At 40.9% G+C, this 21988-nt stretch overlaps 1 protein-coding gene across 5 annotated transcripts in view; it reads left to right on the top strand.

Moving 5' to 3' along the window:
• Positions 1-12685: 12685 nt before the first annotated feature.
• The window catches only part of ZNF280D (zinc finger protein 280D), a 45800-nt gene continuing 36497 nt past the window's right edge, over positions 12686-21988 (top strand). The window contains exons 1-4 of one of the 5 annotated variants that reach the window (XM_066328502.1): positions 12686-12812; positions 15980-16131; positions 19921-19986; positions 20100-20470. In XM_066328502.1, coding sequence (XP_066184599.1) covers positions 15987-16131; positions 19921-19986; positions 20100-20470 — 582 coding nt within the window. In that variant the 5' untranslated portion in view covers positions 12686-12812; positions 15980-15986. Of the gene's footprint in view, positions 12813-15782; positions 16132-19920; positions 19987-20099; positions 20471-21988 lie in introns of those variants that run through there. The other 4 variants (XR_010744638.1, XM_066328504.1, XM_066328499.1 and 1 more) reach the window with 4 other exon arrangements.

The raw sequence follows: 21988 nt of genomic DNA, 5'->3' as shown, positions 1-21988 counted from the left end.
AATTCCTAAAGCAGTCATAGGTTTGCAAGTGTTATTCTCAAGGTCTCAATACAGGTTTTTCCGATTATTATACATGAACGTTGGTGAAAAAAAGCTTTGTCCATCTTCTTTTAATACAGTAAGTCCACATATTATTCAAAGATACACTGGTACAAAATGATCAGTTTGATTACACCCTAAAATTGATGTTTTGTTAGTGTGCAATGTACAGAAAGTTTATCATTTAATATTTTACTGCATGGGATGTATTTCTTGCAGATTATAATGACCTTCAGGTTATTTTGGTTCTTGCTCACATTTTAAATGAATTCTTCTAACATTGAGAAAAGCCAGATTCAGAAAAAGGCATATAGAGAAATAATGTCATTCAAAATGGAATAGTACAAAACATTATGGTTTTATACTGAAACACACATAGTAAGACCTTTGGTACACATGTTAACCCACTGAATGCAGATAATGATAATATCTGGTAGTCAGTGCAAGAACCTGGGGGTGGAAAGCCCCCTAGATTACTCACTTGGTATCAGTGCTTTTTGTAAGAGAAATCTACGGTGTTAGAAAAACACAGATTTTGGTTTAAAGGTGATATAGAAAAAAGGACAAGTGTTTTATGGCTTCTAAGGTAAGCTTTTCCCACCAAAAGAATTAATTCTAGGTTGGCAGTGTATCTGCAATGGTTGAAATTAAAACCTTAGTGGCCCCTTCAAAAATGTAGCAAATTGGTGTCAGATTTTGACATAAGCAAGACATAAAATTAGAACAGCAGCCCAAAATATTCAATGCTCGTAGGAAGATACACACAGACAAGCTTGCAAAGTACTTTGGGTTGTGTTACAGGTCAAGCTCTACCAATGTTAAATCAGTTGTGAGAAGAGGACAAAGTCAGATTTCCTTTATAGATCACCTGGTGAGACCAACAGTTACTCATACAGCAGAGAAATGGCAGCAACCATAGACACAGGCTGCAATAAGAATAACAAATTTATTATATAGTGGCCAAGAAAAACATCAAATGACATTATTTCTGAGTTGCTGCAGTGAAGTGAGACACATGGTTCACCTCACGTAGTAAGAGTTCTGCCAAAACAGCAATAAACTACCCACCTTTTCTGCTGCCAAGTGTTCTCAGGGCCACCAGAGACAAAGATCAGGCTCGTATCAGTCACTGGTTCCTACTGCCTTCATTGCACTGTAAGTCACAGCAGTCCCACCTGGGTCTGCTGATGCAAAAGCTGATTTTCATCTCTCATGGGTCCTTTCTCATTTCTGTGAGGCATTGTTGCAGACCAGGCTATCTCCTGTGCCCAAGTGTCCATTTATTCAGCCATCTCGCCAGCTCTCATTCTTCTGGAACTTGACTACTGCAAATAGAAAGCAAATCAAAGGCTTTTTTAAAAGTTTTTTTCCTCATTAACTGAAGCCCTCCCTCCTCACTTCAGCCTCACGTTGGGGTTGTGTCCAGGTGACAGCCAGGACAGCATCTAACCCTTCCATTAGTCAGATAGATGACTTACTTCAGATTATTCCTTAAAATTCTGATAATGTCCACTTTCTCACTATACCTTATAAAAAAGTCCAAAAGGAGTAATCAGAAGTCAAGCATAATATTTGCATTGGAGAGCTGGTTTCCTTGAAAATGGTGAATGAATTAATGTATTTTTCAAATGGCGAGCATGAAGTCTAATTAAGATCTGTCTTTTCCTAAAAACATGGAAATCAGGTGCAGGGTGTTTTGAGCACTGATTTAAACCACTGGGAATTAGAAAATGGAATGAAGTTGCAATATGCTGCATATGGATGTTAGACTTCTTAATGACTCAGAAAAAAAAAAAAGCAGTCAGACACAAAGAGTATCAAATAAATAGAGGTTGATTTTTTTGCTATAAAAGATGTTGTGTCCTATATCTGTATAGGATAGATCATAGAAAGAAAGAACAACTTAAAACTGATGTCACCACAGTTATTGCTATTTTGCATCTGCCTAATTTCTAGTTGCTTAGTTTACCTCCTCTTCAGATAGGATTTTAATTTATGTTATCTGTTATCCTTTTCTCGGTATTTTCTAAAACTCACAAGAAATGGAACCAAAACAATAAATATCTGAGTAAAGACACTGCAGAAACCTTTCTAACTTAAACATTTTATTTTAACAAGCTATAGTAGAAATCAGTAAAATTCAGTAATTTTTATGCAAATCAGCACAATATTGTATTTCTAGATGGTGTGGTGAGGAAGCTATGTTGTGTTAATGGACACAAGAATATCTGGGGGTTAATGTTTAAAATGACCAGTTTATCATGTGGGTATATTTTATTCCTCTCCAAAATAATACCACGTTGAAAGTACCTTAGAAGAATTAGATGACTATATGACTCCAGGAGAACAGTATCTCTTCCCCTATTATAGATCATTAGGTGGTTAACAATGTGAATGAATGTGGCCGCTCCTGCAAATCGTTTTCAATTAGCTGTTGAAATAGAAAACTCATCTGACAAACTGCTCTAAAACACAAGTTTCCCAAGTGAGCATTTTGCTACTGAACAACAAGTCCTGTAGTTTAAGCCACTAGGGACAGTTTATAATTAATGCCCAATTTTTCACAGGTGCTTTTTTTATATATTTTGTCAGGGTATTGGCATTTCGTCTGAAAGTTGCAGCTTTAGTCCACACAGCATATACTGATAGAAGCAAGGCGTGATGTTAAATCTGTAAGTAAATTCCACTTGGTTAACTTCCAAACAGTTAATTCAAAAATTAATTTTTTGCCAATACCAATAAGTCTTCTCTTTAATAACAACTCTGAACAGAAGGCTAAGTATCACTGCTTCATATATACCTTCTTCTTGATATTCTTCTTGGTAACTCGTACTTCCCTTTCCTGAAAGATAAAATATTACCCTACCTTGAACCACCAAAGTGAGGAGCTGTTTTTCACTGACTTGTACATGGCCTTTTAAAACACAGATTCTAGGGACTGGCAGTCCTGGTGGGTAATTGTGGCTTAGAGTAAAGGATATGCACAGCGTTTACAGTGGATCAGAAAACATGCCAAAATACAGCTTTTTAAAATTCTGTCAAATTCACACAGGTATCTTGTTTCTTGTAGAAGTTTAATATCTGTACTCCACCTGTCTAAATAGAAGCAGAGCAGTTGACTGATCCATTGTTAATGCTTCCCAAGGAACCCATATACTGGAAGTGGGAGACTAGAGAAAACTATTAGTCTGACATCTTTTGTTTGTGACAACAAAATTAACCACAAGCCACAAATAGTTTAGGGCTTCTGTGTGTCGATAGATATTTAAGGTCTAGAAAAATTATTTTTTACTGCACACAGATTTGTACTAATATAGTAGCATAATTAAGGAAATCACCCTGCAAATGTCTGCTGCAGGCACATAAAAAACACTTGTTAGAAGTCTGTGGCATGCAGAATGTTATGATCAAGATCTCTTGAATTCTGGGCAGCTTCTGTTCACCTGTAGTTTTTTGTCAGGATGGATTTTATTGCCATCGCACTTTTGTGATTTAATGCTCCTTGTTCATAAAATGTATAGTTAACCTTTGGCTGTTTTAACACCAGAATGGCATTTCTGCTGTCCTCAGCCACAAGAATTTTCAGCCAGTCCCTATGCAATACTATCAATTGCAATGTCATATGAAATTCCAGTTGCTCTCTGTGAATCCTCACTCAGAAATCAAACAAGCATCTGTCAAACTTTGTTTTCCTGCACCTCCGTCAAACTTTGTTCTCTTGTAACTCTACTGTTTAAGATGTAGCTCTACAATCTTTTATTGTTACAGGCCCTGATGCTGTGTTAGCCTCTATTGCTACCAGCCCATTATGTGAGTCTACAACACACAACTTTACTGAAAAGTTAAAGGATGAAATTTGGCCAGCCAGACAGAATTTGAAGACAGAAATTAAAGGATATTTTTACTAATTTTATGCATTATGCAGCCCTGGAAACAGGGATAATAATAGGGTGTACTGAGCGGAAATGGAGCGCTATGGAGTGTTGAGATAAAGAAAACAGAGCAGATACTGAACTTGAAGTGAGGTTAGCACAGAAATTCTCAGAAGAAGAAAAAAAGAAGAGCTGTAAGTTCTAGTTTGAAACTTAGGATTATTATTATTTTAAGAATACCTGTAGGACTCAGAAAAGTAATACACAGATATTCAGCAAAATAGTTCAGTTTGTGAAAAACAGCTCAGAAATGTTCAGGTGACAGAATGACACCCAGAGACTTCAGCTGCCATTTGGGAGCCAACCCAGACTCTGATGGCTCCTGTGCCATCCACGCCCTCGGAGCTCAGGAGTTTCTGGGATATAACAGAGCTTTCCTTTTCTTACCTCGGGCCTGTGAGAATCACAACAAATGAAACGTGACTCTTGCTTACAGACTGATGGAAGCCACAGTTGTAGCATTTCTCAGAGCTCTCCTGGAGAGAATGAGCATCTCTTCATTTTAAGTCTCATCCTGGGTATTTTATTAAACAAAAATTGGAAGTTCTTAATTACTTTAAAGGAGTACCTACTCTTTTCATCAAATTTGTCTCAAATCAGCCTATGTGCTCAAAACCTATTAACAGAACATGTGTGCTATGGTTGCACAAATCTCCTCTCCTCAGCAAACTAGGCCCAATACCTCTAAGAAGCCAAATGAAAATTTAATCTTTTAGAAATGACATTAAAAAATAATTTCTCATAGACAATCCTACCAAATTTAGTATAATGTTAATCCTACTATTCAAATGTACAGGAATAAACAAAAAATTACATTCTTTTCATGATTTTTTGGACTCTTCCTCTATGCTTCTACATGACAAGAAGGATTTTCAATCAAGCTGTTTAGAACACCTGAGATATTCCCCAGCAAAGGACTGCTTAGTCTGCTTCAGAGCTGAGTCAATATTGACACCAATGAGGCATGCATCATCATGACATGCAGGTGCATTTTGCATTTTGATTGAAGTACAAACTACTCCAGGCTGTCAGACACATGTAGCCCAGGTAGGACATGTGCATTCTGCTTCGTACTTTGGCAAGGGAACTATAAAGTGCCTGAATTTTTGTTGAGGACCAAATAGTGAAGAATCTCGAGACGAAGGAGAGCCTTGATAATATCAATGCTGTTTTAGAGTTGCTGCTTAAAACTTTGTTTTGGAGGTTTTCTTGAAAAATACAAAAACTTCTCCTAAGAACACCGCATGCACGAAGAAGGGAGCCTGAAGTAAAGATAAACAAGTTGACTGCTAAATACTGAGGCAAAAAGGAAATAGCTGTGTAGATAAGAGGCCTGTTGGACAGCTTTATAAATAGAAGTCAGTGGATCACAAAAAAACCCCAAACAAACAAAACATCAGAATCTTTTTTTTTTTGGTAAGGTTTTAAAAATATATAATTTCACTATTTTAAAGTTGTCATTTATGCACTACAGAGGAAGTTTCTAAAACTGAAAACTGTTCATCTTCTAGAGACTGTTCTCAGTAGAGCCTGGCAAAAAAAGCTGTTCAAAGAAAGGCAACGATACAGTAGTGAAATGAAATAAGCAAAGTATTTAAGAGGGCAATAATTTCTTTTGCTGGTTCCTAAACCTCATAAAGCAGCATTAATGCAAAACCCCAGGACACTACTGGCTAGATTCATAAGCAAGAAAAGGAGACTGGAAGTCATGCCACCTTTCATCCAAAAGTCCTGTCACTAATGCATTCATCTGGGAGAAGGCACGGAGAAGAGCCTGGCCTGTTTGAGGAGATTTTAGGAGAGATTTTGAAATAAACCTCCTTGTTCACTGAGTCAGAATGACTCAAGTCTGATATGTAAACCACAAACAGCAGAGATGGGACATCCTAGACTTTTAATCCCTGTTCAGACAGACATTTAACACTCTTAAAGTGAAAAAGCTAAATCAGAGAAGAGCACCCCAAATACCCTGCAGAAACTCTGGTTAGATCAGACCTTCAGGAAGTGTTGAGCCTCCAAAAAATAACACGTGTCCCCTTACAAACTGTAACTGATTGGCTACTGCATAAGACAGCAATTCCTGATGTTTTATGTTTCCTAATATTTTCTTTCCTTTCAGTTTGGCAGCCAGTCTGATAAATAAAAATCAGTTATTGGTGCAGACTTCCTCAGAATTCATGGGCAAGTTTTACAGAAGTAATGATAATGCCAAGAAATTAGCTTCAGTCCTAGTTTTCTTAACAGAAACTGCTAAGCAAACACGTGATTACTTTTAAAGAACATAAAAGAATTTAACAATCTAAAGGTGTGTCACCTTCTTCTTACAGTGATTGACCCAGAGTTGCTGATAAATCAGTAGAAATTTCTTTCTTTATTGCTTATTATAAGTTTGGGGGTTTTGGATGATGAGAAAATTCTGCTTAGAAGCTTAGTAATGTGTTTCTATGTTTATTCTTCAGGTATTTTCAAATTCATTTCAATGGCAACTCATTGTGAGGCAATGTGAGTTATTTTTATGATTTCAAAGTAGAGGCATCATTTATTACTTCCAGTACTGTCTGCAAATTCTCCTTCCCTTTTGCCTTGCCTTGCCTTGCCTTGCCTTCCCTCCCTTATCCCCATCCCCATCCCTATCCCCTGTCCTGTCCTGTTTTAAGGAATTATCCTCTTTTTGTCTCCCCAAAAGAATGTGGTTTGCTTGTGGAATCCTATATGAGCAATGGTTAATATTTTGCATGAGTTAATTAATTTTTACAAATCACAACAAAAGGAAGCATCATAGAAGAAATTTTCACTTCCTGTTAACAAGGGCACATGCTGTTGAGTATCTGTTCACCATATTTTAATGAACTACAGTACGTGGCAAAGTAACAGACAACACTCTTTCTTTGTCTGACAAGGCTTGTGAGAGAGGGAAACCAATCTAGCTGTAGGATTCTTACAGTGCAGCTGTTGTCAGTATGACAATTGCTGTCAATAAGACAACTGCTCCATTAAAAATGTATTACTCGGGGGTTTTTTTAAAGCAGTAAATATGACTGTAAACTTTACCCAGTACTGTAATTTTTCAACAAGATCTCCAGGTCATTTATGGAGTTGGTGTTTTGTCACTTTCATGCTATTTAAGACTTCTGTCAGTATAGCAAAGTCTGGCTCCAACTCAGTGGAACAATGTTCTTTATTACTGAATTACTTAACTGAGTAGAAGGGGACGCAGAGGCTAAACCAAATAGCTGTTTGCTTGGATTTTCTTTACTGTGTGGATTACATACAGCAGTAGACATTTGGGATTGAATTTCTTTGAACAGGAAGGATAAAATTCCAACAGACAGGGTGTATGCTCCATGTCTCTGCTCTGAGAACTGGGTGAGCAGTTGCAATAAGTGGATGTACATAGTATCATTTTTCCAATATCAATTTCTTAAATAAAAACTAAGTTACCTCAAGGTTTATTTCTTTATGCTAATCTACTGAACTTCTTTTACCCTGATGCTGCCATGAAAAACTGCTTGGAAAAAAATTTAAGAAATATTTTTCTTTTGCTTCCAAATGAACAAACTGGATTTGTAACTGTGACGGCCCTGTAGCCATTTTCCACTCTGATACAGCTTGTCCAATTCACACATTTCTCATAACTTCAAGCAGTTTAGACTGTGTTTTCATCTGGCGAGTTAGGGTAATGTTGACAGGAGAAATACATACAGGCTGATGAGACACTGACTCTCCTAAATGCTAATTTTTTATTATTATTCTGCATAATGATCTGTTGGAAGTGTTTAAAAAGGCAAATTATGATTTGGGTTGGGTTTCTTTTTTCTTCATCTACAGAAGCATACTTTTAAAGACTGGAAGCTTATGCTTTCTTCAGGGTTGCACACTTGAGACTTTTCACATTGTCTTGAAAAGGACACTATAAACATGCTACATGTGCCTAACAAGCTTTACAAAATAACTTTATAAACACATTAGATCACCCCTCAGTGTTTATACTTGTGCCAAATTCCTGAAGGTATGATACTGTAAGAACAAACCGCCGCAGACTAAATGCAATCAACTTTACAAGTGTACCTTATGGAATAAATGAGTAAAGCATACATGTGTTGAATAATGTTTGTGTTGCAGATGTTCATTTAGTATCTGTTTGTGCATTCATAGTTACAGGCTTCCCATCTGAACATATCTATTCTAATGAAGCTTTGGCAGCAGCTCCAGTTGCAATGTCATACGGGTTGGTACTTGCTGTCTGTGAGTGCCTCAAAGAATAACAAACAATATTAAACTAACTCAAACTTCAGTGCTAATGAGCAAGACCTTCCCACTCTGCTCCAGGTGTTTTACTGACACACAAAATCAGGACCAGACAATTGTCCTCTGATTCCCAGATCACATTCAAAAGTGACTAGACACAACATGGAGTTTAGCAGAGTTTAAAATGAAAATAATAATTAAAAAATCATCATTACGTGCGTTTGTTACAGTAATTTAGTAGTGCTTCCCCCAGTTTTTTTAACCTGTAAGAAGCAATAGAAGCAGTTTGGATCATTGAGGGAAGCAGCAATCAATCATTTCTCTGGCACAGATTGTGCTTTTTAAAGCAAAACCCAGAGACTGATGAGAGATTGCTGTCAATGCCTCTCCACAGGCAAAGGAATGTCTCTTTAGCAACCGAGTCCCAGGCCAGCAGGCTGTAATAACAGATGAAGTCACTCACATTAGTTAACTTTCAGGCTTAGCTGTACTGCTCCAGTCAACAGTGTATGAACACTGCCCAACTGCATGAAACTCAATTGTTCTCTCCTATCAGCTTCTGCTAAGCTTTCCTTTAGAGTGTATCACTTAGTGGCAGTTTTCCCTGTAATTCTTTTGTAATTATGGGGACTATATACTATCCTTTATTAATTTGTATTTCAGAGTTATGAATGCTTATTAATTCTCACTTGATAAACTCTGTTTTGCTCCTAAGTCTTTGTGGGATGGTTTGAGACATTCACACAAACTTGTCTGAGGACTTAGGGCTTTGCAGAGCAGACAGTATGCAATGGAATGCACAAATGTAATTACAAAAATGTACAGAGTAGATTGGGGTTTTGTTATTTCACAATTTTTCAATATTTTACCTTGTAATCTTCATATTCTCTTTATGTTTATCTTCGAAGGAACATAAACACCTACAATGATTTCTCAGTAGGTAAATTAGTAGTTGAAAATACTTTTCAAGTAAATGGACTATTTCCTGGTCACTTCTGATTGGAGTAAGTTCCACTGTGGTTCCCATACTTTCGCTCCATTTTCTGCGTAATAATAATAATATGTCTTTCTCTCATTTTTCATCCTTCTTTGGCAGAAGGGCATAGTTCAGTAATTGTTTAACTACTAAACTGTAATAACTGAATGATATAATGACATAATCACAAAGCAGCAATTATTTAATTACTAATGAGGTTTTTTTCTTCATTTCTCTGAGGTTCCAAACTACTCTGGAAGCATCTCAAGGCTAAAGATATTAGTTAAAATGAATAGAATATTTTCCATAAGCTCACAAGGAGACAGACACCTCACATATTGATCTGAAAAAATACCTATATCTGAGAGAGAATTTACACTAAATAAACTGTGTATTTCTGAATGCAGCTATTGCAGATACTCCAACAATAACTTGTGAGAAGTATGGGCTGAAAGAGTTGAGGTATAGAATACATGTTTAAGTACTCTCCTATTATTTGTCTTCAAAAAACCAAAAATATTTTCATATTTCAGTAAAGGATCATACTTTGGTGGGGGTTTTTTTGTTTGGTTTTTTTTTGGGGGGGTAGCTTTTTGTTTGGTTGGTTTTTTGTTTGGGTTTTTTTCAGTTTGTTTTGGTTGGTTAGTTTTGTTTTGGTATTTTGGTGTTTTTGTTTGTTTGTTTTTAACTTTTGGTTGGTTGGTTGGGAAATTTTTTGGTTGGTTAGGTCTGGGTTGGTGGTTTGTTGTTTTTTTTTTCCCTTCTTTTTGGAGCTTTTAAAATTAGTGTATAACGGACAAAAAAACTGAAAAAAACCCCCTACATTCAAATTCGGGAGCATTCTCAGTTGTTGGCCAGGTTGAGACCGCACTATAGACAAAAAGGCATGAGAAAACTGCATTACTTGGTCACCTTTAGATTGAGAGATTTTCATATGCAAATTCTGAGGCGAGTGAAACCGCAGCTCTCGGCAGTGCTGTGCTCCAGGGCTGTTTTCTCCAGCAGCTGTGACTCCACGGCCCAGGTAAGGCTGTGTCCAGCAGTTCTGCGACATCCCACTGAAAGTAATGGGAATGCTTTACTCAATAAAGCTCTAGAAGAGTTGATCATGTATTTGACTGATATTTAACCCAGCGGGTAAATGAGAACACAGGTGCACAACCAACCTTCAGTCTGAACAGCATTTAGTATCTGTGCTGCTCCACTGACTCCAGCAGCACGCTGCCTGCTATATTCTCCGATGTCAACGCTGGGTGCAGCTGTCCCTGGCTTTGTTTGGCCGCCGGGCTGTGGGCAGTTCCCGGCGCTGGCTGCCCCGCGGGGAAAGGCCGGCCCGCTCCCCCTTGCCCCGCGGGGAAAGGCCGGCCCGCTCCTCATTTCCCCGCGGGGAAAGGCCGGCCCGCTCCCCTTGCCCCGCGGGGAAAGGCCGGCCCGCTCCCCCTTGCCCCGCGGGGAAAGGCCGGCCCGCTCCCCCTTGCCCCGCGGGGAAAGGCCGGCCCGCTCCCCCTTGCCCCGCAGGGAAAGGCCGGCCCGCTCCCCCTTGCCCCGCGGGGAAAGGCCGGCCCGCTCCCCCTTGCCCCGCGGGGAAAGGCCGGCCCGCTCCCCCTTTCCCCGCGGGGAAAGGCCGGCCCGCTCCCCCTTGCCCCGCGGGGAAAGGCCGGCCCGCTCCCCCTTGCCCCGCGGGGAAAGGCCGGCCCGCTCCCCCTTGCCCCGCGGCCGCACCGCCGGCTCAGCGAGCGGGGCCTGCGCCCGGGGTCCCGCTGAGCCGAACCGCGCTGGGCCCTGGGGCTCGTCCGGGACGCCTTTGTGAAAAGCCCGTTCGGTGCTGGAGGCTCCGGGGGCAGCTGCAGTTCGAGCTGCAGGCTCAGCTCTGGGCGGGCAGGAGAGCTCCGGCAGGAAGTCATGAACTGCCGACCCTCTGCACAACAAAGAGCCCGGGGACCTGCGGCCCGGACAGGTGAGGGACACATACAGACGCGGCAGGAGCCAACGACCCCAGACTTTCCTGCCCTTAGACTGTGAGGCTATAAAAACCCTTCTGAGAGGTACCCTGCTCGAGCTGCTATTTTATGATTTGGTCACTACATCACGATTAAATTAAGGATTGGGACATCTGAGACATTGCTATGTAAAACCTGTGGTAAAACCTGTGGCCGAGCTGGTAAGGAAATCTGGTCTGTGTGAGAGGTGCAGCTGCGAAGGGGCTTCAGTCCCAGCTCAAGTGGTGCGAATGTCACAGCCACAGTGGTTTCTAAGTAGGAGAACATATAATCTTAGATGGTTTGGGTTGGAAGGGATCTAAAAGACCATCCAGTTCCAAACCTCCTGCTGTGAGCAGAGACCAAGTTGCTCACAGCCCCATCTAGGTGGGCTTTGAACATATCCAGAGATGGGGTAGTCACATTTCCCTGGGCAACCCATTCCAGAGCTTCACCATCCTCACAGTAAAGAACTTTTTCCCTAATACCCAATCCAAACCTACTCTCTAATCCAAACCTACTCTCTTTCAATTTGAACCCATTTCCCCTTGCCCTGTCACTGCATGCTCATGGTAAACAGTTTCCTCTTCTTTCCTGTAAGTTTCATTGAGGTACTGAAATGCTGCAATTAGGTTACTCTGAAATCCTGCCTTTTCCAGGCTGAACAATCCCAAATCTCTCAAGCCTTTCCTCATAGGAAAGGCCTCTACCTCTGGTCAGTTTGGTGGCCTTCTGTGGACTTGCTCCAACAGGTCAGTGTCCTTCCTGCGTGGGATGCCAGAAACAGATGTAGCACTCGAGGTGGAGCCTCACCCCAGTGGAGCGGCAGAATCCCCTCCCTCCCATGCTGCCCATGCTGCTTTGGATGCGGCCCAGGCTACATTTGGCTTTCTGGGCTTTAACTGATCACGGACAGTGCATGTTAAGCCCTGAATCCACCAGCACTTCCAACTCCTTCTTGGCAGGGCTGCTCTAGACCTGTTCAGTTCCAAGCCTCTGTTGATACTGGCTAGTTTCCTTAACAGCATGGCAGTGGTTCTGTGTGCTCTCACCAAAGCAGTGAGCAGTCAGCTCTCTGGGCTGTGGCTGCTGGGCATGAGGCCTGGCTCACAGCAGCAGGGTTGTACTGGGTCATGAGGCTCAAAACCAGCAGCAGCTGCTGGTACCGGTCTATGAGGCCCGACGCACGGCGGTGATGCCATCCCGGGGTGTGAGGCCCAGCACACGGCGGCCATGTTATAACAGGCTGTAAGGCCCAACACGTGACGGCGATGTTAGAACAGGCTGTGAGGACCGGCGCACGGCGGCGATGTTATAACGGGCTGCGGGGCCCGGCGCACGGCGGCGACGCCGTCCCGGGGTGTGAGGCCCAGCACATGGCGCCGGCCCCGCCCCGCCCTGGCCCCGCCCCGATCGCGGGCATCGCGATGTGTCCGACCCGCGGTTCCCGTCAGGCAGCGCGCGTGGCCGCGGCCGCCCCCGCCTCCCTCCCGCGTTCCCCCGGCGGCGGCGGCGCTGAGGTGGCGCCGCGCCCCGGCGAGGTGAGCGAGGCGCCTCAGCCGGCGCTGCCCCATCCCCCGCCGGCCCGAGCGGCAGGGAGCGGCCGCCCCACCGCGGCCTCTAGGGACGCGCAGCACGGTAAGGTCAGCCCGCTCCGTGCCCCCGGGCCGCCCTGCCGCGCTCCCTGGGCGGCGGGAGCGGCGCTCAGCGGGGACGGGCGCGGGGGGATTGTCGCCGGGGAGACCGGCGCCATCTTAGGTCGGAGCGCGGCCCGGCGGCCCCGAGAGGGGCCCCCGCGCTGCGAGGGCTCCTGCGACCCGCCCGCGGGCGCCGCTGGCACCGGACGGTTCTGCCCTCGAGGGCGGCCCGGGCAGGGCTCGCTCCTCCCGCCGCTGGCCGCGTGGGGCCCTCCGTGGGCCCCGGGCGTTTACAGCACCAGCGGTGCTGGCGGCGGCTCGGCCTCCTTCCCGCCGGCCGCGGCTCTGCCGTGCGGGCCTCGCCCAAACCGCAGCCCGCAGCCCGAGGCGAGTGCCGGCGGTGGCCCGGCGCGGGGGGCGGGACGCGGGGCGGTCGGGCTGGAGCGGCAGCTGCTCGGCGGCCCTCGGGACTCGGCTGCTCCCACGGCCTGGCACCGCCGCGGCTCGGCGGCGTGAGCCGCTTGGCGGGCTGGCACCGCCGATATTGCCCTTCTCTAGGCGGAGCTTGTGCCTGCTCATGGCACAGAGGGCAGCGTTGGCTGCTGAGGTTTGTGTTTGAGGGAAGTTGGTTTACGCTTTGGTTGTTTTATAATTTTCAGGTGCAGTTTCAGCTTGGTCATTGTTTCTTCGCTACTAAACAAATACGGCCCTCAATTAAAATCCAATTGTTCCCAGTCCTGGTGGCGCTGTGGATTGCACACCCTTCATCAGCTAATGTGGTGCAAAGTTGTGTGTATGGGACATTATCTGAGAAATACAACATGAAATCCATCGTCTGATCCGTGTTGTAAATAAGATCATTTCTCTGGGCATTTGAAATGCAGCTTTTAAAGTGGGGGGAAAAATTACTTGAGTAACAGATGAAAGCCATGCGAGGAGTGGCTGGGGTCACTTGGTCTGTTCAGCCTGGAGGAGACTGAGGGGAAGAGGACGGGCAGACACTGATCTCTGTGGTGACCAGTGACAGCACTCAAGGAAGTGGTTTGAAGTTGTGTCAGGTGAGATTTAGATTAGGTATTGGGAAAAGATTCTTCACCCAGAGAGTGTTTGGACCCTGGAGTAGGCTCCTGAGGGAAATGGTTACACCACCAAGCCTTACAGCTCCAAAAGAGTTTTGCTCTCTATTCCAGGGAGTTGCTCTCTGGAAGTCTGTAACAGAGTTAGAGTTTTCAGAAGAGTGTTGCTCTCAGCCACGTGGGTGGTGGTATTATTGGGGATGTCATGTGTAGGACTAAGCGTTGGACACTGTGATCTTTGTGGGATCCTTCCAACTCAGAATCTTCTGTGATTCTATTATGGAAAGATGAGAAGGCTGGTCTGAAAAATTTCTGGTTAATGTAAATGTCCTCCCTCTTTAAGTTCACTACCAGTTTCATATTAGTTAATCCAAGGAAGCCAATCCAAGGAAGTTTTGAGTATTGGAAGGCTCACTTGAGTTTAACAGTGGAACAGACAAATTCCCATTTGAAATAACTGGATTTTCAGTCACTCTTAAGTCTCATTGTGGCTGCATCTTTCATGATTTTCTGTAGTGCCAATTTCTGTCCATCCTTATGGTGCTCTCCTACCGATCAGTCTGCTGTATTCACTACAGCTGTTACACTCTTCATACATTTACTACGATTATATCATTTTTTGTTGTTTCTATGTGACTGCTTTTTAATCCTAACTTAAAAAAGGAGGTTATAAATACAACTGACTTTTAATAAAGTTAGGTATTTTAAAATCTAACTGCCACGATAAAGATGGCTAAAATAGTTTTTAAAGCAGTTACTTTATCAGAAATGTATTGGTGTTTTGGGCAATGAACTCTCATTTTTCAGTCTGTCCTGAATCAGGTTATTAGTTCATCACTTTGCTAGTAACTATAATAGTGTTCCAGAGACTTGTATTCTTGCAGGTTTTTGGTTATTTGTGCCTGCCTAATGAACTTCCATGGCTATGCTTAGTTTTAGATGGGCAGTTGCATTTTACTGCAGTATCTTGATATGCAGTATGATGTTATCTTTAAAATGTTTTAAAGAACTTGTTCACGATTTTGATGCTTTACTTTATGATACTAATTTCAACACTTTCAGTACAGCTTTGCATTGGAGTTGTGGACTTCTCAGTTCCATGGACTACGATTTAAGGAGATGTGTGCATAAACATGAATATATGCTTTTACATATTAAAAAATGGGGAAGATAAAGTCTATTGTCAGTAGGTTTACTTTTCTTACACTGCACCACCACTGGGAAATATTTGAGCAGAGTGAGGGAGGGTTTCACTGTTGGTTTTGTCTTTAAGAGCAACTGTTAGTAGAATTCCTAGAATACACTATGTGTGTTAATGTAGTTAAAGAAGCTAAAAATTTGGAAGCTATTTGTGCTCTAAGAATGGATGTAGATGTTTCCTTTGGCAATGGAGACCATTTGGAGGAGCTGTTCCTGCACATCTCCTCTAAGCCAATCCATTACCCCTTACTGTAATTTTGATTGTTCAGGTTACAGATTTTTGTCCCAACAGTTGTGCTGATAAAACTGTTACTAGGCCAGGTTATTTTTAACCTGCCCTGTTTCACACCATAGTTCTGTGCAAAGTTGTGCTGGCACAACTGAGGAGGCAGTGTAGGAGCAGGGCAGGAACTCATTAAGCCAGCTTTCTTCCCAGGAAAAAAAGAAGTCAGTGAAAGCTTGGTCAAATTATAGCACTGAAATAAAACAATTAGGTTAAAAGATGTGAATTAATCAGTGAGTGAATCACTTACCTGAATAGGAGTAGTTTTTTGAAGATCCCTTTCACTTTGGTGTCAGGGGCTTCCCCTGATAGTTACTGGTGTTTTATACAAAAATGGCTTAAATTCTGTGGAGGATGCCTTTGGTCTTTTGTCTTTAATAGCAAAGATGAGCTTGCATGTAAGTGTCAGAGTGGAGATGTGGCATCAATCTTCGAAGGTCTCCTGTATCAGATCATGTTTGATCTCCATGTGAAGAACATGGAGGGAGGGAGACCATTCTATGGGAATTATTGACAACTGCAGTATTTCTTACTGAACAGTGAAGTGCTTCATGAAAATACTGAATGTTTTGGTATGTGTGGTTTTTGTTTTTTTTTTTTACTGTCTAGTCTCAAGATGGCAGAATTATTTATGGAATGTGAAGAAGAGGAGCTAGAACCCTGGCAAAAGAGAGTGAGAGAAGTGGAAGAGGATGATGAGGACGATGATGATGAGCCAATCTTTGTTGGGGAGATCTCCAGCTCAAAGCCAGCTACTACATGTAAGACAACACTTTGCCATAATTTAAAACAGATTTTTCAAGGTATAGGAAGGTAAACTTCTTTATTCTAAACTTTATCTTTATACTTAAACTTCTAAATTTCTAAAGTATAGAATTCTTAATAGTACACCTTAAGAAATTCCACATCTTAAAGCTGTATGTCTCTGTCTTACTGAAAATCAGAATTTGTAAGAAATTCTGTCTTAAACCCCAGGTTATGCACAGCTCTGGTTGCCTCTAACCTTAAATCTCTGAGGTTATCAGAAAAAGGATATTTGAAGGTTTTACCATTAGCAACAGTTTAAAAGCTGGAATCATGCATGCAGTTGCTTACAGTATAGTTAATATTTAGTTATATATTTGAGAGTGTCTCCCTACTAAAAGAATCTGCATGAATATAAGTCTTCCTGTTACAATCCTTTTTTTTTCACCACCCCTCATTTCATATGTTCTTTCATATGTTCACATCTTTCTTACAAAACCAAGGAAACTGTCTTAAGTGTCTATAATAAAAGCACAATCTGGAAAGTGATTAATATGAAAATACTGAAAGCCTGTCTGTGAAGTAGGAGATTTTTATTGATAAATTTACCCATCCTTTTTGAAATAAAGAGAATTTTTTCATCAACTTGCTTAGTTTTCTCCTGAATACAGGCAGTGCAGGGAGTGAGGTTAGGTGGTTGTGATGACGGGAGATGTGTCAGGATTCTGTGTTTGTCCTGTGCTTGGGCTTTGGCAGGTAAGTAAAGAAGAACATTTTTTTGTTGTTATTTTAATTAACTTAAGTAATGAAACTTCTTTTTGTCTGTATTCATCTTGTAGTCAATTTTAAGAGCTATGACCTGAGGTCTCCCTAGCAGTCACATATCCAAGACTTTGCCTGGTGAGGTTTATTCCTCACAGTTTCTGCCTCATCTCTGCTAATGCTTGTATCCAAGATTTCCATAGTAATTTCTGGAGGTGTATGATTTGCAGTGAAGGATCTGAAGACAAGATGTTACACCAGGCTGTCTGTCACACTGCCGCATGGGTTTCAGAGTTGTTATTAGCTGTTCAGTCATTTCAGTTCACAATACTTTCATCTTGCATCTATTACATTTTTGCTCACTAGGATGTTAAGTTTAAGGTTTCTTACACAAGGTTAAAAAAGTGGAAAAATGGTTTTAAATATGAAAAGAATACTGAATCTAAGTACTCTCACCAGAAAATAGTTTTGAGAGTGAATATTTTAAAAATACTCTGGATATTCTGAAAAAATTGAAGAATATTTTAAAATCACTGTAAGTTTTCTGCAGTTACAAACACCTAGAATGTCTGAAAAGACCCCTTTCTGTTTTCTGGAAGGTCCAGAGACCTCTGGATTACTGTTGGTCATTGGCAGTAGGTCATGGCACAGAACAACTATCAAGGCACCAGCATGTGTTGGAATAACAAGCATGCCAAGTTTGATTGCAGTTGTTGTAGCCTCGGGATTTTTTTGTAGTCAAAGGATAGAAATAATTCAGGTGAAAACTGTAATTTTGGTATGATTCTGTGAACTTCAAGAACATTGGTAAAAGATAGAGACTTAAAATGTTTTCTTCTTATCCTTAGTCCATACTTGGTCCTGACACAAGTAAAATCACTTATGGTATAACTTGTTACTTTATCTTTTTTCCTTTCCTTTCCTCAACCTTTCTCTTTTTAATCTTCTACTTCACTATCAAAAACAGCTATGGAAGAATGACCTCAGTTCTTCTCTGGCTTGTAAGTAGTACTACCTGGCAGTAGTCAGGCTTCAGTTTGTTATTGGTGATAGGCAAGATACCGTAAGCTCAGCTTTGCTTATCACTGTTTAGTTTGCACCTGATCAGATGGAAAATTGATGACAGATAGCAACTCATGTATCAGTCTTAATTTTTCTGAAAGGTACAGTTTCTACAATGCATTGCATTTTCTTAACCTTTTTCTGACAGTACAGTTACTAGTTTTTGTACAGACTGTATGGAAAACTTGAAGGAAATAGTTAAAACCCCAACTTTGACCTGTTAGAGAGTTGACTAGTATCAAGTGTCTCTCCTGATGTACTGGAGGATTATTTTGGCTGAGATGAAAAGTTGTTCACACTTTGTTCTTTACCTTTTTCTGCAACTGCTCATTTTTTCTACAGTTACTGCTTATTATTCTTGCTTTTTGTTTCATAATGATACAAAGTTTCATTATGTAAGTTGTTACAGTTTTAAAATGTTACTCTGCATGTCAGCAGGCTTGTGCTTCGGTGCTGTTTTACCTATACAGAACAGGTAACACTTGGGTGGAAGAGGGGAAGGTGCATGTCATGTCTATGATGAATCAGTTGAGTCATAAATGTAGTTTATAATTTCAATTAACTGGCTTCCTGAAATGTTGTTTTTAAGTGCAATGAAATCTATGTTGTACTTTAGAAGGTGTGCACATCAGATGTCTTGACTATGCTTTGTGAGACATAACTTTTAGAAAAGCTTTTCTTTCGTAGATAGGTGATGCTTTAGTTCAATTTCACTCTGAAATTCATGTATGAGATATAAATTTGTTAACACTCACAAAATATATATATTCAGCTAAATACCAAAATAATTTAATCCTTGTTTGTGGTTACTGTTGTGTTGAAGTAAAAATAGTATTACTATTACTGGATCAAATTTTGTCATATCTTAAAAAATGCAAACCTGTTTAAATCTGTTGCCTGCAGCTGCTTTTTTATTAGTGTGATCTAAATGCAAGTGGCAGGTTGAAAGCTGTGATCTTCTCAGCTCTACTGTTTTTAGATATATTTATCAACTGGAGAAATGTATACTAATGAGCTATTGTTGGCGGAAATGACCTTAAGGTTATTAAATATAATGTGTAGATACTCTGAGATCTATTGTTTGAGAACCTGATGTAATTTGACCCTGGTTTGAGAACTTACTTCAAGCTTTGTGGGTTAGATATTGGAGAATCAATCTAATTTCATGTGCATTTTTACACAGGTCCGACCGAGCAACTTCTCAGCAGCACTAATGGAACTAAAAATCTGGGAGTAGAAGAGTATTTTGATTTGATGAATAATGAAACTTTCTGAAATGGTCAGAAATCCCAGACTAAGACATTAAAGGTCATGGAGAATATCAGTGGCATTAGTTAGGGAGTAAACATAGTTTAAGAAATTGCATGTGCTCCTGCTGAGCTAGAACTCTGAACACTGAGCACTGTGTAGGATATGTAGGAAAATCAGTGCTCTTGTAATGCAGTTCTAATATAACTCTTTCGGTTACTGATGTATTGATTTTCCTTCACATTGGAAAATGGATATCATGAGGTCTAAAATCCAGTTTGTAAGTGCTGTATTTTGCTAATACAGAAGCAAATTGTGTCGTTAGTGGTCTAGAGAATATGCTTCCTTTAATGTAAAGCAGTTCTAGTATTTGGGAAAGATTACGTACATGTGAGAAAGAGATGTAAATGAATGCACTATCATCATCAAATTGAAATGTTAATGCCATGTCCTTTTATGTTGTTGTTGTTTGTACTCTTACGTGTGTGTTGTCTCCAAGAAAATAAACATTGAAATTCTTAAGTGAACTAGCTTAATGAAAGAGGAGTGGAAGAACATATCCTAATTTGTACAAATTGCACTTGGTTTTGCCAGGTTTTTGTTTTAGAAATAATATTTTAATTTATAGCAAATCCTAATTGGCTTAATTAGTGTATATGAATGAAGCCTTTAAATTTCAAAAGCAATGAATCTATTAATTTATTTGCAATTAAGATAAATGTAACTTTTGACAGATATATTGAACAGAGTCAACCTCAGCTCATCACGAAGGGGGATACAGAATGGTGCACCCAGTAGAGGTACTTTATTGTCCTAATATGGTAATAAACAACAACAAAAAAAAATCCACAACACTTATGAAACATTTGACTGCAAAATTACATAAAGATAACTTTGGAATCCTTTGCAACAGGTCCGGTCACTACATTCAAGTCTGAGAGTCAGCATTACGTGCCACCTGCCTCCAGCCCCGGCGCTGTGCCTGCCCCGTCAGCCTTTGAGACTGTGCCCAGACCTGGGAACAGCTCGGCCGTAATTCAGTCCTTGGCTGTGACAGTGAATGTTTCAGGAACTACACTGACACTGCAGAGACCAGGTGCTGGATGTTTGTCAACACAGCAGATGCCTGGGTCAAGTTCTGGAATAGCACAGCCAGTTAGCAGACCTGTAACCATTCCTGTGACAACGCAGCCAGTATCAAGAAATATCACAGTTCCTGTAGTGGCTCAAACTGTATCCATGCCAGAGACTACTGCAACAGCACAGCCTGTAATACTCAACCAGGTAAATCTTTATTCATTTGAAACATAAGAGGTATAATCACATTTGAATAAATTAATGAAGAACATTAGGTAGTTCTATTAGTTAGTTCACATGACTTAGTCTAGTGCTTTAAAGATCTGGACTACATTATAAACTAGCATTATGTAAACTGTAAAGATTTTAGGACCATAACCTTGCACTGGTAGATTAAAAATATATGTTTGGAAATACTGATTTTGAAGATTCAAAGATGATAGCTTTAGTAAGAGTAAAATGGCATTAAGTGAAAATCCTGGACACTAGAGAAATTAGTACTGTTTAGATTCTTAATATTCTGTGGAGAAATGTTAAAAACTCATTCTCTAAGTTTTGCAGATTTCTTTGCTCAGAGATGAATCATCTGCATTGATAAATTAATTTGATTTTTAAGTAGCTTGCATTTAGTCTGTAAAGCAACTTTGTGGGTTTTCCACCTGCTTTTTACAGTGTCTTGCCTTGGGATTTTTGATTCTTAAGAGAATGCTGTAGTAGTAGTTCCTTAGTGGGTTTTGGTTGTTCATTCATGTGGCACATGAATGAAAGCGTTGTATGTATGGTAAAGAGGTTTACCATAGTATGGTAAAGAGGTTTAAGCAACCAAAAGTTGTGTGATCAGCAGGTGAAGCAATTTGGCAACATAATTGTTTTGCTTGAAGAGCCTAAGGGAATTGTGCACGTTCGTCATGTATCTCAGACTTTCCTGGGTTGCCACAGAACCCCAAAATGTTGTCATGAGGGAGTTGAGTTAGATGCTGTTTTGTTGCCTTATCTGTTGGACATACGTGAGAGAGAAAGCATGAGGATTAAAATTCCATATTTGGATGAGGTAAGCTATGATGCAATAGCTTCACTGAAAATAATTTCCACTGAAACTGTTCAGACCATATTAGCTGCTATTGTCAGGTTAGAATGAAGCCTGACAGTATGCAGCATCTCCATTGTCCATGCAAATACACATACCTGAGGTTATTTTAGTTGTTAGTAAAATATACATCATGCAGCCTAATGGATGCTCCATTTGCTGAGGAGGGCAATCAGTCTGAATGAACAGAGTTAATTAGGCCATTAAAACATGAGGATTGGAATTGGGTATTCTTCTTAAGACTTGTGCCTAAATAGTTGCTGGTGAGAGGTTTTATTTTAAAACAAGCAGAATTAAAACAAAGCAATGTAATCATTGCCTATCAGCTGGCTAGCTGAATCTTCAGCAAATTCAGTAGCAAAAATACTTTCCAATTTTGAGTCTTCAGCAGTTGATTGATAGTTTTCAGAGAGAAATTGTGTGTGTGTCTGGTGAATCAGGTTAGCTAAATTAGTCTGTCACTATTAAGAAGGCCCAAGAAATTACAGAATTTCAAGTCCAGATATCAGTAGGATATCTGTAGGTTCCTTCTTTAGCCCTCTTAAATATTTCTTTATGAAGTAGGACAGATTAATACAGAAAGATTTGCTACTTTACATGATGTATACACAATTCAAGTCTGTGAAGTTTTGTATAAC

Source organism: Sylvia atricapilla, chromosome 13, assembly GCF_009819655.1.
Source record: "Sylvia atricapilla isolate bSylAtr1 chromosome 13, bSylAtr1.pri, whole genome shotgun sequence".
NCBI classification, from domain to species: domain Eukaryota; kingdom Metazoa; phylum Chordata; class Aves; order Passeriformes; family Sylviidae; genus Sylvia; species Sylvia atricapilla.
The sequence above is the reverse complement of the archived record's forward strand: the minus strand, read 5'-3'. Positions and strand labels throughout refer to the sequence as shown.